The following is a 17,664-nucleotide window of genomic DNA, read 5'->3' as shown; positions in this document are numbered from 1 at the left end:
TAGTAGTAGTAGTAGTAGTAGTAGTAGTAGTAGTAGTAGTAGTAGTTGTTGTTGTTGTTGTTGTTGTTGTTGTTGTTGTTGTTAGTAGTCATAGTAGTAATGATACTGGTATGTAATTTGAGGAAAAACGATGGATGGCCTGGGGAGTTGAGGGGCAAGAGATAAGATAAAGGTAGTATAATATTTAAATTATGAGATCCAGTCTCGAGTTCATGCCGTAAGGTGACATGGTATTCAGTTTAAGTATCAGTTCTGCCTGTATTTCCTATTTGTTTTGTGGTGTGACAGAACTGAAGGACATTTTATCTGTTTTTGGATTAAATTGAAGCTTACTACATTCAATTTCACATTGTTATTTATTTCTTCGAGCTTCTAGCAACAACTTTTACATTTGGTCGTTTTAGGAGAACAACTAAATTTTAGAATTATTAATTAATGTTCCTGAATTAAAATTCTTCCTCTGCTTCGCAATCTAATCTTTAAAAAAGTGTAAGCCATAACGGTAGAATATATTCTTTGTGTTTTTCCCATTAAATCGAGGGGACAATTTGATTGTGAAATACGTATGTTAGTTTCATCCAGGTATGCCGTATGATTGCTCAGTAATAAATGAGAACTGTCATCAAAGCTTGGGTTTCTACCAGCCTCTGGGTTTTCCTAACTTTTTTCGATATGATCACCCATAACTGCATTGCCTTATCGTGCATTGAGCTGACGTCAAATTAAGACTGGTCTACACTTTCTGGATGACAAAACTATTGTTTTATGTCATGAATAATTTGGTGTTGTTTCACAAAATTTTGGTTTATAATTCATTATAACCCTAAGAAACTAATGACAGCGATTTTACAATTATTTTATTTTTATTTATTTTTTTTAAACTTATTATCGGAGTATGTTTTTGTGGCGAACGTCACTTTTTCATCATCTGTTTTACAGTCGTCAGGGGTGTTCAATTTTGCCATCACTATTTATAACACCACGATGGGGACAAGACAAAGACAATACAAAAAATGAGCTTTCATATGGCCCAATATGCAAAAAATGTGCTCAAAGCGCTTAATAAAGGGCCCCTGGCCAGCAGCAACACTTAACTTTGTAGGACGAGACATGACGCCTGTTATGTTTTTCGACAGAGATAACGCTGTTAACGGCCAGGTACTCATTTTACACCTGAGTACGGTGAGAGAATATGAGTAAAGAGCCTTTCCCAAGAACTCAACTATGTGCAGTTCAGAGCGAGATTTGAACTCGGGACCTTCCCAACCGAAGACGAGTGCCATGCCACTAAACCACATAGTCGCACAATACAAATAGATTTATTTCAAATAATATGTTAAATCATAATCCAGACACAATGTGTGATGTTGAACTCAATAATCATTAAAGGCGTGAGAGCCATTCTTCATAATGATTTTGACATACCGTGCCTAAAGTCATGGTTGTGGATGTGTGTGTTGTTTTGTTTTTGTTTTTTTTTTGTTTTTTTTTTTTTTGGGGGGGGGGGGGTTGGTATTCATTTGAAGACTCAATGCAATCCCCAACAAAATTAAATCTCTTGTTTTTGCCTTTCAGAAAGAACAAAAACCCAACACCATCGTCAATGGTGTGTTCCTGTCATTTTAAAATGGCGAGAAATCCAAACTCCTTCAATTATTTGAAAGAAACAAAAACAAGGCCAGAGAGAAAGAGACGAAAAGTGATTACAAAAAGATCACAAGCAATAACTTATTCATCTCCAATACCATCATCATCATCATCAAGAAATCAACCGACATCATCACCACTACCACCACCACTACCATTATCATCATCATCATCATCATCATCATCATCATCATCATCATCATCATCATCATCATCATCATCATCATCATCATCATCATCATCATCATCATCATCAATATCAATTCAAACTCACTTCAACAAGTTCTTATTTTTTAAAGATTAGATTGCGAAGCAATTGTCGATATTTTAAGCAGAGGAAGAATTTTTATTCAGGAGCAAGAAATTACTGACAAGAATATGGAAATAGCTAACTTTAAAAATAACAACTATTTAACGTAAAAAATCTGTTTCTACTGAAAAATTTCTTCGCATGGAGACTGGTAAATATACTTGTGCAAATCTAGTTACAATGATATAACAACAGAAATAGACGGTCTAGTTTCACAAATGTTTAAAACAGTGTGGCTAGAGAGTCAGTTTTAACCACATTTTTTTCAACATTTTAAAAAGCTGTAATTTGATGCAAGATCACAAGATTTTGGTTTATAATTCGTTATAACCCTAAGAAACTGATTTCAGCGATGTCTTTCCTTAGTTTTTTGTTTGTTTGTTTTTTAAAAACTTATTATCGGAGTATTTTTGGGGCGAACGTCACTTTCTCATCATCTGTTTTACAGCCGTCGGGGGTGTTCAATTCACCAACACCATTTATAACTAAGTTTACTATTATGCTCATTGGAGAAGTACTAGATACTTCAATACGGCGTGACGGAGTTATTGGCGTCCTTCAATTTGGAACCAATTATTACGCTTTGCTACGTGGGAAGTGACGTCATGCACTTTGGAACCATGCTGACACCCGTGTTGAACCATGTCGAATTTAATATAAGCAGAATAAACTGAGCTAGCAAATTTAAATATGACGACACTGATGTAATGAAATAGTGATTATTCAATTTTAAAGTCGTAGAGAAATGACTAATGCTGAACTCGAAATATCAATGTGAAATTGAATGTAAGTTTCAATTCGATATGCGAAAACAGATAAGTTGGACGTTTCGGGTTTCCCCTTTATCAACAAAACAGGATGAATGAAACACTACAGACGAATGAGATAATGTGGTTGTGGTGTTGTTAAGATGAATAAACAAAAACATTGATGGGCCGGAAATAGTATGCTCCTTTGTGAAGAAGCACGAATTAAAATAGAGCAATAGATATTTCTAAAAAGGTGCGCAATTAATTAAGTCAATAAAGGAGAGGCGAGGAGGAACTGTGTAATGCAGTTTATAAAGTGAAATAAAAAACGTGTAGACTATTCTTGGATAATAAATACAATGCAATGGGAAATAAATACACAGTGTAAGCGATGTCGATATAATTATTTAATATAATCATTAGTGGCAGTAGCAGCAGCAGAAGCAACAGTAGTACTTTTAGTTGTAGTAGTAGTAGTAGTAGTAGTAGTAGTAGTAGTATTAGTAGTAGTAGTAGTAGTAGTAGTAGTAGTGGTAGTAGTAGTAGTAGTAGTAGTAGTAGTAGTAGTAGTAGTAGTAGTAGTAGTGTAGTAGTAGTAGTAGTAGTAGTAGTAGTAGTAGTAGTAGTAGTAGTAGTAGTAGTAGTTGTTGTTGTTGTTGTTGTAGTAGTAGTAGTAGTAGTAGTAGTAGTAGTAGTAGTAGTAGTAGTAGTAGTAGTAGTAGTAGTAGTAGTAGTAGTATATTTTCGTATATTAAATTGAAGCTTACATTCAATTTTGCATTGTTATATATTTCTTCGAGCTTCGAGCAGCAACATTTACGTTAATGCTGTACTCTGAAAATTAACATTTTTCCATTTCAGGCCAGAAAACTCGTCCTTCAAATATTATTGATTTATTAAAGCGACGATTATCTTGTCAAAATAATATCCTCAACCTGGGACTAAATTGAAGTCTCGGGGTTAAGAGTTTTGACAAGATAAAAGTGTAGTCATTTTGATAAATCAATATTTCAAAGATGAGTTTTCTGGCCAAAATTGAAAATGTCTTTACAAAGTACGGTATTTTATCAGTCACTGGCTGGTGACAGTCGGGATTTTATGTAGGGTGCTTTAAAATCACGAGCTAATTTCTCCTGTTATGCAAGCTGACTCCTATGTGAAGAGATGTTCGTCCATTATCCGACTGGGCAATCATAAGCCCCACCCTCTTATGGTCCATCTTATAGACTGACTGTCCATTTACGCTGATCACTGCTTGGCCAACCTAAATAAAACGAATTGAGAAGGGAAAATTGAATTCAGATCGTCGATGTCAGAAAAATATAGTTTTTAAGACGTCCATCAAATCCGCTTGATATCAATCTCTTGTTTGTTAAATTATTAAATTTAAAAGAAAATTAGACCATCATCAGTAACATCTCATAATCATCATCAAAATCATTATCATCATCATCAACATCATCATCATTATCATAATCATCATCATCAACAACCTTTATCATCATCATCAACATCATCATCATCATCATCATCAACATCACCACCATCATCATCATCATCATCACCATCATCATCATCTCATCATCATCATCATCATCATCATCATCATCATCATCACCACCATCATCATCATCACCATCTATATCATCATCATCATCATCATCATACATCATCATCATCATCATCACCATCATCATCATCACTCATATCATCATCATCACATCATCATCATCATCATCATCATCATCATCACACATCATCATCATCACATCATCATCATCTCATCATCATCATCATCATTCATCATCATCATCACCCATCATCATCATCATCATCATCATCATCATCATCATCATCATCATCATCATCATCATCATCATCACCATCATCATCATCATCGTCATCATTTTGATAATGATTCTGATAATGGTGATGATAAGCTTAAATTCCTTATCCTATGTTTGACTCATCGCCTCAAACCGGTATTAAGTCGGGATGAACCAGATGACGAAATGTGGATTTAATGTTAACCAGTTAACAGTCGTACTCTGGAAAATCGTGTATTTTAACTTCGAGAAGTCCCAGGTTTTAATAGCTTTAGGTTTTTTGCCAAGATGGCATTATTTAAACTGATCGATATTGGAAAGCCGAGTTTTCTGTCCAAAGTTTTATATACACGGTTTTCCAGGTTACGGAAGTTAACTGGTTAAAACCATCAGAGGTATGTCATTTTACCGTTAAGCTCTTTAATAATTTATATTTTTTCTTCTTAATACAACAAAAATATTGACACAAATTTCATATAAATTCATTTTTCATCACATAAATTATTCCGACTTAATACCCTTTTGACACGTTGGGTCGCACATTATTCTCTCAAGAGAAGAAACAACAAAGAACAACCAAAAATAAGAGATGAGGATAATAAAGCAAAATTACATTAATGTAAGAGGAGCATCGATGTAAATGAATAACTTGCACGACATTGGGGTTGAATACATTTAGCAGTAAAAGGATTATGGTAATCTGTATTTAATTCGAAAGGTAACCTGCAATTTGCAATTAGTTGTCAAAACACAGATTTGAAAAAGTGTGTATTAAACAATACCAGACAAAGCAGAAGGAAAAATAAAAAGCGAAAAAAAAGACATTAAATACCCCCCCCCCCCCCCCCAAAAAAAAACACAAAAAAATACAGAACCAAAAAAGCCTTCCACGTGGGATGCTTGAATTTGTCTTACTGTGTTGTCTGTCATACACACTTTTTATATTTTATGCGAATACCTGCTCCCTATTTTCTCAGTTATATGTTAAATGAAATTGACCTCGAAAATGGCATACCTTGAGTCCAGAGAGGTTCATAGTGGTGAATGTAGTAAGGACACTAACTATCGACATGAAATGGGTTTGAATACACTTTGCAGCTAAATGATAATATGTTTTTCAATAGGTAATCTGTAATTTGCAGCTTGCTGTTAATCAAATTCACATCGAAGACACCATACCTTTAGTCCAGCTTTAGCGGCGGGACCGAGGGGCTCAAGGTGGTGGATGTAGCAAGGAGAATAACCACGAATTGTCATTCCAAATCCCACTTTGTCAGAGTACAACTGAAAGAAATGTTAGTGGAGGTGGGGTAGGGAGGAATGAGGGGGTGTTGTGGCATGTTGTTGTTTAAAGTTGTAACAGAACTGAGTTGACATAACAGCAGGTTTGATAGCGAACGCATTTTATTTATTTCTTTGTTTTGCCTATTATGTTGTATGGACATTATTTAGTGTTGTTTTGAAAGTATTTCCATTACATCCATAAAGATTTGGATTATCAGAAAGGTCGAACAAAAATCTATAACAGATTTACCTCCCATTAAGATACATACGAACTGACTGATTGCAGGTTAAACACCAAATTTTGTAAAGCTTCTTGTTGACATCAAACGTTTGTTTGATGGATTGTCTATAATCCTTGGAATGCCTTGACGACGGCAACTCACAATGCCGCTGGAAGGGCTTAATTTGTATTCTTTTATCTTTGTGTGTGTGTGTGTGTGTGTGTGTGTGTGTGTGTGTGAACTTTTAGCAAGTCAAGAACATTACCTCTAGTAAAAAAGTTTTATCTCTTAAATTGAAATATATTCTTCATTCAGTTTAAATATTTGCTGTCCGTTTATTCCAATTTAGCTTTGATTGAAATCAAATGACTCTTGCTTTACTTAACAAAATGTAAAATAGAATTAAATGACTTCAATCTGTTAAGACCATCTGGCTGATTTTGATTAGTAATAAAAATAAATAAATAAATAAATAAATAAACTAATTAATTACATATATAAATAAATAACTGTGCTTATATTGGTTTAAAAAGCGTTAAACAGATACTAATAATTGCTTCTAATCTTTGAATTGAATTGATCCACTCAGCTACTCAAATACGCCATGAAAGAACAGAATCGTCAGGAAAAAAACATCGACCACACCCAGATTTAACTGGTCAACTGCTGTACTCTGGAAGGACGAGTATTTCAACAGTTTGACCAGAAAAATCGTCCTTCAAATATCGATCGATTTAAAAGACCTCCATTTTGGCAAATTCAAAGACTCCTAAACCTGGAACTTTGCAAAGTCAGGGTTCAAGCAGTGTTGTCACAAAACCTATGGATGAGATAAGGTTAGCCCCCTCCTTACCACCATAGGAAATTCGTCACATTTGTTACGATGCAGTCAACATTTTTGTCATTCAAATTTATTTTGTTCATCATAATATTTGAACAAAAATGTTTGCAACAGTTAAAGTGTTGAAAAGCTCGCTTAGCAAAAAAAAATATTATGTATAGTAAGTACTAACAGATTTTGTTTTGTATAGGTTGAGTGTGAAGTTTCGGGGAAAATCCGGAGAATGGTCAGCAAGGAGAGAGAAAGTATGTATTGTTAAGATTGAATACTGACCTGATAGATGCGAATATTCTGGGTATGACTTAAATAGTCTTGAATCTTTGAAGCTGAAACAATGAACAGAGTATCACTTGTGCTGTATGGGTTAAAGCTCGCCTATAGTTATTTTCAGATCTGACAAACCAACTTATCATGGACTCATTGTTGCCATGGAAATACTATCAAACCGACGCAACCTATTCAGCATGACAACAATGTTAACTCACCCGATCCTAACACCGACTATATCCGTAGTTTACCCTAGTTACTTTTACCCCGTGCCTATTTATTACAATTTTCTGAGACAAAATATAGGCGTAGTATCAAAGTTAATGTTTTTAGTTTTTACAGGTTAATGAAAGTTGAATAAAACTATCTATGTACATGCTCATTTTTAATACATTTTTTCCGATTTCGAAACGTAGCAAAATTCTCTAGTATTGAGTGAGTTAAACCAAGTCCATTGTTTTGTTCGCTTATGAGGCCTGATAATATTATGGAGATAATTGGTAGTATGCTTTCTCTACTATTGGCTTAATATAATTTCTCTTTTTTAGGCATGAGAGACATTCAACTTATTAAGAGAGGACCAACCGCCTCAAAACGGTCTCGATCAGAATAATCTGGCGCTTGAAATTATTCCCAAAGCGTAATCTAAAAAAAAAACATAAAAATGAATTGAGTATAGATAGAATGCGCTTGGCCAAGGAGTTCACAACATTGCCATCCGGAAGTATAACGGACCAACACACAAACTCTGTGTAACCATGAACTTTTATAGTGTGGTTAATACAGTTTAGTGAGAACAACTCACAAACGCGGATGGCAAAAACAATAACAAAGGCCTGAGTGACGTCATCTGCATACTATCTATAGCTAGCGTCGATCGGCGAGAGCCCCGCCCTTTCGTGGCCAAGCGGAGGTGTTGTAACAGTCGTGTCATGGGTTCAATTCTCCATAGCCGCAAAAGTTTTTATGTTCTTTTGTCATCTGGCACTTTTCTACCCACTTCATTACTTGATGTCATCAACATAAGTGCCTACTCCAAATACTCTAAATAATTCAAATGCCTTAAGCCCCACCATATTGCTTATAAACTTGATTGACTTCATCTTGTAAATTCTGACACAAATATCTTAATAGCAGGATGTCGCGATCTTCTTATCTCTAATGTAAAGGAATGTAGCTATACTATCAATTAATTCCACAAACCCTCAACACTTTGAGTACAGAAACGTACCGGTGGCGTCACTATTTCTTGGGACAATACTTGACATATAATTGTGCTTATTATTTTTTCCTCTTTTAATAAGCTCCCTGAACACTTAATATTATATTGGTTTTCGAGAAATGTGTGTGTATTCCCAGACTCAGAATTACATTTGCAAGAAATAATTATCTATACTTCATTGTCGCCATTTAAATTTTTTTATCTTTAATGACTTCGAAGTCTCGTGTAAAGTAATCCAAAGTGTTGAGGTTTTACGGAAATTACTTATAAAAAGGAAAACTCACATGTAAGGTGGGGATGATTATAATTCCATAAACCCCAACATTTTGGGTGACTTTAGACACTCTCCCTTCCCTCCCCTTGTACAGATTCTATTCTTTAATCACGTATTCTGTTTGATTAATTTAATCTAAAAAATTCGCTTCGAAGAGCGACGTCACTCGTACGTGTTTCCGTACTCATATAAAGCTTGTACAACTGTTTCAATTAGTTCTATAATAAACCTATTACTATACATACATCCATACCATCTTTCAAGTCAATACAACCAACATTCTCGTTGTCAATTTGACAATTCTCGGTGCATATCACATACTACAATATCTATGGTGCATATAACTGTTTCAAATATTAAGTTGAGTATGTAAGACGGTGTTTATACTATACCCGACATAATACCGTTTTGGGTGTATCTATGTATTATAGAAATGATTTTGGATCCGTCAATTGATTAAATTAGACGTTTTCGAAGTGATCTTTTGTGTATTTCACTGCATTTTGATATTAAAAATGACCGTGCGCTCTTGTCATATCTCATATGCAACAACTTTTAGAATTATCTCGATAAATCGATAAAATTAAATTATCGTGGACACTGAATAATGGTTTGTATGCTATTAAAACATTTAGATAATAATTATTTGGTAAAAAGTAATAATTCTCACCGGGATTCCATCCTTTGTCTGGACTGTCCGATATCTCTGGATCAAATCTGTCTTTTTTTAAAGAGCAATTTTTGATTGCATACAGGGAAAAAGAAGGATTGACATTGGTTTAATTCAATATGGAAAACCATTGCTGTTTCCATGGTCACAGACAAACTTAGCAACATTCACAATAGCACGTGAACACTCATGAAAATTCAATCCTTCCCCCCCCCCTCTATCTCTCTCTCTCTCTCTCTCTCTCTCTCCCTCTCCCTCTTTCTTTCTCTCTCTCTCTCCTCTCTCTCTATATATATATATATATATATATATATATATATATATATATATATATATATATATATATATATATATATATATATATATATATATATATCCCCTGTCTGTCTTCTATTTAGGTCAATACCACACAAAATGTGTTGAAAGTGTGTAAAAGCACCCAAAAGCCAATGGCAACATTTAACATGTTGGATGAGACAACGCGTGTAAGGCATATTTTTTTACTCAACAAAGACAATTGCTAACCAGATACTCATTTTTAACCAGAGTGCGGAGTTAGAATATTAGTAAATCGCCTTTTCTAAAAGAACTCAACTTTACGCTGCCCAAAACCAGTCTCCAATAGGGACCTTCCGGTAAACAACCGTCAGCGACTTCTGGTGGTTTAACATTACAATCTTATGACGATCTATCCAGGAGGCGGCAGCTTCCTCCAATTTTTCTGTCCTGTTCCATAATTTCCAAATCTCTCACTGTTTGTCCCGAACGCTGGGTGTCCGCTTCTACATCTCTTCTCCGGACATTCTTTGGTCGGCGCTTCTTTTGTTTGTCCAGTGGATTCCAGGGGCCGTTTTCGTGAAAGCGGACTAGCACCTAGTCTCTGATTATCTCTGACTTAAGTCAATGACTTTAAAAAATCGGATTTCATGTGAGCCGACTAAGCAAGTCCGGGAATAAAATCACGGCACCTTCGGTCTAAGTTTTAGTCATTTGCCGAAGCAAGACTTCATGATTTAGTCTGAGTCTAGTTACTAGGTGACGTCATAACGTCAACAAGATAGCAGCTATTTTTCGATTGAGTGCACTTCGCTTCGGAAAGAAAATACGTCGGTTTCGAATGACAGAGGCAAAAGTGTGCTGTTGCTATTGAAACTGGCTTTAAAAAACTATAAGATAAGCGCAGGTCGTCGAAAGTACACATTTTTGTGAGTAAAAACTAAAAAAAAAACTGAATCTATCGGCTCGGTCATTGAGAGTGAATAGGGTTCGCGTCAAAGAACAACAAAATAAATTATTAGAAAGTATAGTGGAGACAAAAGTTATTCTATTGACATTGCAATTGACTGAAATAATGTGATTAATCAGAACACACTTTCTCTTTTGTGTAATTATTTGCTGTTTTTTTGTTTTGTTTTGTTTTTTATTTTGTTTTTTGTTTGTTTTTTTTTGGTTCAAAATAGTGTGACCAACCCATTTCCATTTTCTCTTCAAAGTTTCTATTTGGTTTGTTTTCTGCCACACATTGGTACCATATACACGACATCGTTTGATTCTATCACTAATATTAATACAGTACAGTCAAAAATACTGTGGTAAGATCGTTTCACTTTGACTTGATATGTTCATTCATTCAAATTATAAAGTTCCACCAATGTAGCTCCCTGTATCTCGGCCTGTCAAATTCATGAATCTGAGATTTAAATTCTTTTCTCAAATATGGGATATTCTCAATTCATTTTGAGATAAAACATTCCGATGCCATTAAAAGACATTTTGTCACTCTTCATAAGTGTTGATTCTGGACACATTGTTTGTCAAAGATGCGTATTAATCTTCAGAAAATAATTCTAATTCTTACCTTCTCCCACCCGATTTACGTCTGGAGACGTCTTTATCGGTAAGGTGTTTAATCTGTCAGCAACCTCCAGAATATCATACAGCATGCATGATTTGTAAAAATCTATGTTAAACGTGTAGACAATTTTGTCATCAACAAAATGGCAATCGTCTGATACTGTGAAGTAAAAGAATTTATTATACTATACAATTATAATAAGCGTGAGAGCTATTATTATTATTATCAATATTATTATTATTATTATTATTATTATTATTATTATTATTATTATTATTATTATTATTATTATTATTATTATTATTATTATTATTATTATTATTATTATTATTATTATCATTGTTATTATTACTAGTGTTATTATTATTATTATTATTATTATTATTATTATTATTATTATTATTATTATTATTTATTATTATTATTATTATTATTATTATTGTTATTATTATTATTATTATTATCATTATTATATTATTATTATTATTATTATTATTATTATTATTATTATTATTATTATTATATCATTATTATTATCGTATTGTATCATATCGTTTAAGAGCTAATTGGTTTTACAATGGAAAAATCATCCTCCATTAGGAATAATACATTTTATTGCACCTGTTCGGTTAAGGATAAAGAGAGGGCCAAGGCAAAACCAAGCAATATAATTCCCAGACAAGTCCATAAAGCAGCATGGAAGTGAAAACAGACATTTCGGAAGTAAAAGCATGATAGATGTCTTGGGATGATATGAGTTTCTTAAGAGGTGCTGCTGGTTCGAACATTTTGCTTATCATTCATGATTTTTTGTTGACTTTTGAGAAGGAAATATTGACTTTACCAAATAATTAAGATGATTTTTTAATTCAGCATGCCCAGTTTTATTATAACGTATATTATTTTTCTTCTTTCTGCATTATTTTGAGAGACCTCGCTTTAATTGATGAATGCCATATCATGCCATATGAATGGACATCATGCTTTCAGACAACTCGGGTCACTTGATGAAAATTATAGATTACGTTCTCGGTGTAGATGGGGGCCCCGTTTCGATATTCTCCCTTCTAAATTTGACTATATCGCTCAAACCCACATCGCCTCCGTTCATCAGTCTAACAGTTTCATGTATATTATTGATGCCAACGCCGCGACTTTTTTTGCAGAGAAGAACTTCTACACCACAACACAACTCAACACGCCCCTATGAACTTAAGATCACAATAGAACTTTAGGAAAATTACTAACTAAAACAAACAACGAAGTCAAAGGAATAATTTCATACATGCTTATTTACACAACCCACCAACCATCGCAGCCATCAACTTAAATATACATAGTCCTCCATCCAAACAGGAACCCGCCGATTTCGTTTAGGGTAACGGCGTTCGGTTGGATCAGGAGACACTTCATCTGATGCCTCCTCAGGCTTGGGATTGACCACTGGTCGGAGATCCAACACATGCCAAGGCACTCCGTCTACATCAACATTGTCACTTGAATTGATTCCAGAAACCACTCTGTGTGTCCATTGCGAAGGGCATCGTGCAGGCGGCGGCTGTATCCACACCTCATTACCCACATTCACAAAAGTCGACGTACTCTCACTATCTCGTGTTGGCTCCACATGAGGTGAATACGGACTTCTGTGGTTATTGTCTTTTCATTATCTCCAGTGTTAGGTGACATTGTACCAAAACATAACCTCTATTGAAAAAACTTGACCACTCCCTGTAGCAGCCTGTATTGTCCGATGGTTCTCTACTATACTATATTGCCCGATGGCTTGTACTCAGCCCTATAAAATGTTATCACATTCCATCGCTTCAAGAGTTCGTTCATTTCCCTTGACCGAAATGCAGTGGTGTTATCCATTAGCACCTCACTCACTAGACCTTTCTTATAAAAGACGTGCTCTATTTCCTTGCAAATTGAGTGTGAGGTTTCATTCTTCATCTATCAAGAAATCAAAATCTTCCTCGACTACAATCAACCATTGTCAAGTATGGAAGGCCACGAAAGTGGCATACATCGATGGCTAATCTCGTCCAATTTCTTTTCAATGCTCAGTACTCAAGGATCATGACGAATGCTTGCAGGATCAATTGAATGACACTTAACGACTCACAAATACTTTCCATCTTTGGACACAGGCGGGTCCACTTGATTAGCTAAATACCAGGTACGCTCTACACCAAAGCGATGTTGATCATGCAATGCCTTCACATCACACAATGCAACTGCACCGACACAACATTGGCCATTGACATGCAATATTGCGTGTTTCCCGATGCTCACTTCTTTATTTTGCAAAGATCATTTAAAGAAAATGGCTGGAAAAAATTGGACCTCTTCCCTGGAGTACTCTTTACCCGTTGACATGAATTACATGTCATTTTGTATGATCATTATATTAATTTAGTATATTATGGAATATGCTATTTCGTTATGCTGGAGGCCAAAACAGAATACAGATATATGGAAAAAATTGTCTGGTTCAAATCTTGTTATCATTTATTTATCTAGTCACTGTGCTTTAAAGGGTGTTTCACAAGTATGATAAATCTTTTTGGTGTTTAGTTACATGACGTCAAAGTTGGAACATTTCTTTCATTAAATGGCAAGCAAAAATGTTTAAGTTTTTGAAAAATGAATTTTCTCACATTTTCTTATTTAAGTGTGGATTTTCAAAATTTAAAAAGTATTTTCCATGACTATCAGAATGCTTTATGAATATAGTAAAACATCCATCTTAAATATTCATGAATTGTCTCTTGTGGTACCTATTGATATTGAGACATTACAATCAATATGGTAGTGTCAAGGATAGGCCTTGATCAGGCAGTCACCGGATATCGTCTGACGAAATTGACCGTGGTATCGTTAACATCCACGAGAGCGACCCATTTCAAATCAGTGATTTAGGGGTAAGCAGAGGTACCGTTACCAGTCAATGGTACGAAGTAGGGATCAGAGCCAGTAAGCCTGCATCAAGCCACAACTAAAGGATAGACAGAGAAATGAACGCCGTCGGTGGCTTTGAAGCATTTTTGCTGGAATTATCAAGATTGGGCAAACGTTTTGTTTAGTGATGAATTGTTATTTTATGTGATTTAAAGGAGAAGGGTACTTTTCGCTACAGGAGAACTGGACAACGCCACCACTCCTCAATAATCAAAGAGGTTGCAAACCGAGGATATGGAAGTGTGATTTCGTGGGGTGGGATAATAAACGACAAAAGACACCTCGTCCGAATTCGGGGTAGATCAAGTGGGGAGACTTATGTTCATGGCATTTTGATACCTAATTTGATTCCGTTCATTGAGGACCACCCAGAATCAGTTTTTATGAATGATAATGGCCCATCACATCGTTTTCGTGTTTCAACTCAATGTCTCAGTGATGCCGAAGTGAGAATTCTAACAAGGCCAACGGTTTCTCCTGACTTAAACTCCATCGAGCACATTTGAGGTTCCATGAAACAACAATTAAGAAAAAAAATGAGGGCAAATAGCTCCAACGAACTCTTAAATTCTAACGTACATTTGGAGTGAAATTTATCCGGTATCAAGTCAATGAATAAACAAATAGTTGCTTTACACGTAGTCAATGAAGGTCATACAAAGTACAGCGAGAATAAATTTGACATCACACAGATCTTTGCTATTTTTCTTTGTCATCCGCGTTCATGAGTAACTGTATTAACCAGACTTTAAAAGTTCATGGTTACACATAGTTTTGTGTGTTGCTCCGTTATACTTCCGGATGGCAATGCTGTGAGCTTCTTAACCGAGCACATACTATCTATTGACTGAAAATTACTGTCATTTTAAAAGTACTTCGTTTAACCCTTCTTAATAATATTTTCATTTTTCATTTTTCGCCTTCCGATCATCAAAACCAAAATTTGTGCAAAATTTAAATGCAATATTGTCATGATTCATCTTTAAACTGGCCTTGAAACCACGGGGAGTTTTACTTTTTCTTCTCTTCACCACTGTATATATTAGCGGTGGCACTATGAATAGGGATAGAGAATTATAATAGATTATAATACAAATGCCAACCTACATTGTTTGATCACATTTCTGTCAAGTAAATCTTGTAATTCTTCCACGACGTCGTCTCTATCCAATGTGTCCTCCCATTCTAGTAAGAAGTCAACCAGATCCTCTCCATAAAACACGTTTGAGTGAAGATTACCTTTGAAGTAAACATCCCTTAACACGTCTCTCCCTTTTTGTTTTATCCTAGACAACAACAAAAAGAAAAAATGATCGTCTGTAGTCGAGTCATTACCGAAATCAAGTATCAACGAGGTGACAAGTCAACATATTGGTAATAGCATGTTCCCCTTTGCAAAATCCCAGGTTTGGGAGTTTTGCAAGATGAGAGTAATTTAAATCAAGCGATATTTGAAGATTGAGTTTTCTGTCCATTTTTTTAAATAAATGTTTTTTTTAGAGATCACGTCAGTTAACTGGTTAGGGACTGAGATGTGTAGGAAAAATTGAAGTGTGGCAGTCACCAGTCGTTTGATATTTACCGGTTGCCAGATTGTTTAATTTATTCATGCCTATTTTCTTGTTACAAAATTCGGTAGTAGTTGGTAAGTTTCATGTTAGAATGTAAGTATGATGATGTGGATTTCATGTTAGAATGTAATTATGATGATGTGGATTTCATGTTAGAATGTAATTATGATGATGTGGATTTCATGTTAGAATGTAATTATGATGATGTGGATTTCATGTTAGAATGTATGTATGATGATGTGGATTGTAAAAAGTAATAAACAAAATTGAATATTACAGCTTTAAAAAAGGGGAAAAATATCAAGCACGGGCTGTTTCGGGCTCCAAACCCTTCATCAGACAGCAGCAACAACAAGAACAACGAAAACATAAATACACTGGAAAAGCATATTTACTTAATTTGTGCCAAATTTTCTCTGCCGTCGTTCTGGGTTTTTTTTGGTAATGTAGTCTATTTATGTTTTCACTGTTTTGTTGTTTTTGTTTTTTGTTTTTTTTTTGTGTTGTTTTTTTTTAATGTTTGCTGAAGAAACTTTTTAAGCCCATTTGTGACGTATTGCCTCAATTCCGTATTGTGCCGGGCAGGTAGGTAGTGGATATCACAAACCAAATATAAAGTTAAAACGATTAGAAATTTGAAATTTTAGGTTTTGTGCTGTAAGCCATAGTATTAGATTTTCCTGAATTAAACGTAACAACAAACGTATACATATATACATGTTTGACATCCGAACTCAATTATGGGCCTAGTTTAATATTGTTGTAATCGATAATATTTTGCGTCATTTTTGGAGAATTCCATTACAACAATGTGTCCATAATAAATTGGGTTATCGGACATACAAATATGTGCACCCAATCCTAGATCCATCATTTTTTTTTAACTTACAAAGAAAATACATTTTTAACATGTGAAACACCCCACTTGACATCTTACCGTTTTTAGAAATTGAGTCACTTTTTGCTGACATTGCTCTATATAAATGTCAAGTTAATGTCAAATGCTCATAGTCTAACATTTCACCACTGGACCCAGGCTGAATAAGTTTTTGATTACATCTCTTCCGGCCTAACCTTGAAAATGGTAAATTGCATTTGGAGTCCAATACACAGTGGATTAAACGGACTGGGCCACTGACCACATTGAATGCGACCTCTCGTTGAATGCGACTTAAGTCAGGTTAGAGAGTTTATGCCAAGATGAGGATCGGTTAAATCGAGCGATTTTTGAAGGATGAGTTTTCTGGACAAAATTTTAAATACGTGTTTTTCCAGAGTATGCCAAGTACTGGTTAAAATATTCCCCATCCCCCTCTCATCTCTCAACCGCAAGGGGCTCAATGGTACGCTCTTTGCGCCGTACCCGAAAGGTACCGAGTTCGATCACCGCCGCTGCGCTGTGTGGCCTTGAGCAAGTCATCTCGTCCTAGTTCACTTTGCGGCGCTGCTCTGCGGCTGACGCCGGGGTTATTCCAGTCTTCCTTTGGAACAGACCCTAAAGACAAATTCTCCCATGGGAATGAATAAAGGGATTTTTTTTAAATTTCAACCCCAACTTATCAAACAAATTTAATGCATGGACTAAATTGTAAGCTATGGATTTAAGAATGTTTGAAATGATTGAATAATTGAAATCGATCGACATATAAGGTATTTAGGCTACGTGTCTTGCCCAATTCCAATGTGTTTGGTCAGTGTTGGCAATGTACGTACTTATCATATATGTCAAGGGCTCTGTAAAATGTCTGAAGCTCTCGATCTGTCTTGTAGGTTTCGTCATCCTTGGTGAATCGGAATAAAAGATTTTTGTCCTTAAACTCCTGGTCGTCGGTTACTGTTGGATACATCGAGAAAGACAGAGAGTGATAAGGAGTGAGTTTGATAAAAGAGAGGTCATCGATGGACAATGCTGTCTCATCCTCCGTATTCACCAGATTTGACACTTTCAGGCTTCCATCTTTTT

General features: G+C 35.2%; 1 protein-coding gene across 2 annotated transcripts in view; it reads right to left on the bottom strand.

Moving 5' to 3' along the window:
• Positions 1-1,972: 1,972 nt before the first annotated feature.
• The window catches only part of LOC144958331 (DEP domain-containing mTOR-interacting protein-like), a 19,367-nt gene continuing 3,675 nt past the window's right edge, over positions 1,973-17,664 (bottom strand). Inside the window, exons 3-9 of one of the 2 annotated variants that reach the window (XM_078890241.1) lie at positions 17,415-17,535; positions 15,238-15,416; positions 11,170-11,325; positions 9,312-9,362; positions 7,152-7,204; positions 5,712-5,816; positions 1,973-3,970 (exon numbers count right to left, since the gene is read on the bottom strand). In XM_078890241.1, coding sequence (XP_078746367.1) covers positions 3,830-3,970; positions 5,712-5,816; positions 7,152-7,204; positions 9,312-9,362; positions 11,170-11,325; positions 15,238-15,416; positions 17,415-17,535 — 806 coding nt within the window. In that variant the 3' untranslated portion in view covers positions 1,973-3,829. The remainder of the gene's footprint in view (positions 3,971-5,711; positions 5,817-7,151; positions 7,205-9,311; positions 9,363-11,169; positions 11,326-15,237; positions 15,417-17,414; positions 17,536-17,664) is intronic. The other variant, XM_078890248.1, reaches the window with a different exon arrangement.

This window comes from Berghia stephanieae, chromosome 1 (assembly GCF_034508935.2).
Source record: "Berghia stephanieae isolate SIO BIC M18660-M18661 chromosome 1, UCSD_Bste_1.3, whole genome shotgun sequence".
Classification (NCBI taxonomy): Eukaryota; Metazoa; Mollusca; class Gastropoda; order Nudibranchia; family Aeolidiidae; genus Berghia; species Berghia stephanieae.
Note: the sequence above shows the minus strand (reverse complement) of the source record. Positions and strands in the feature narration are given on the sequence as shown.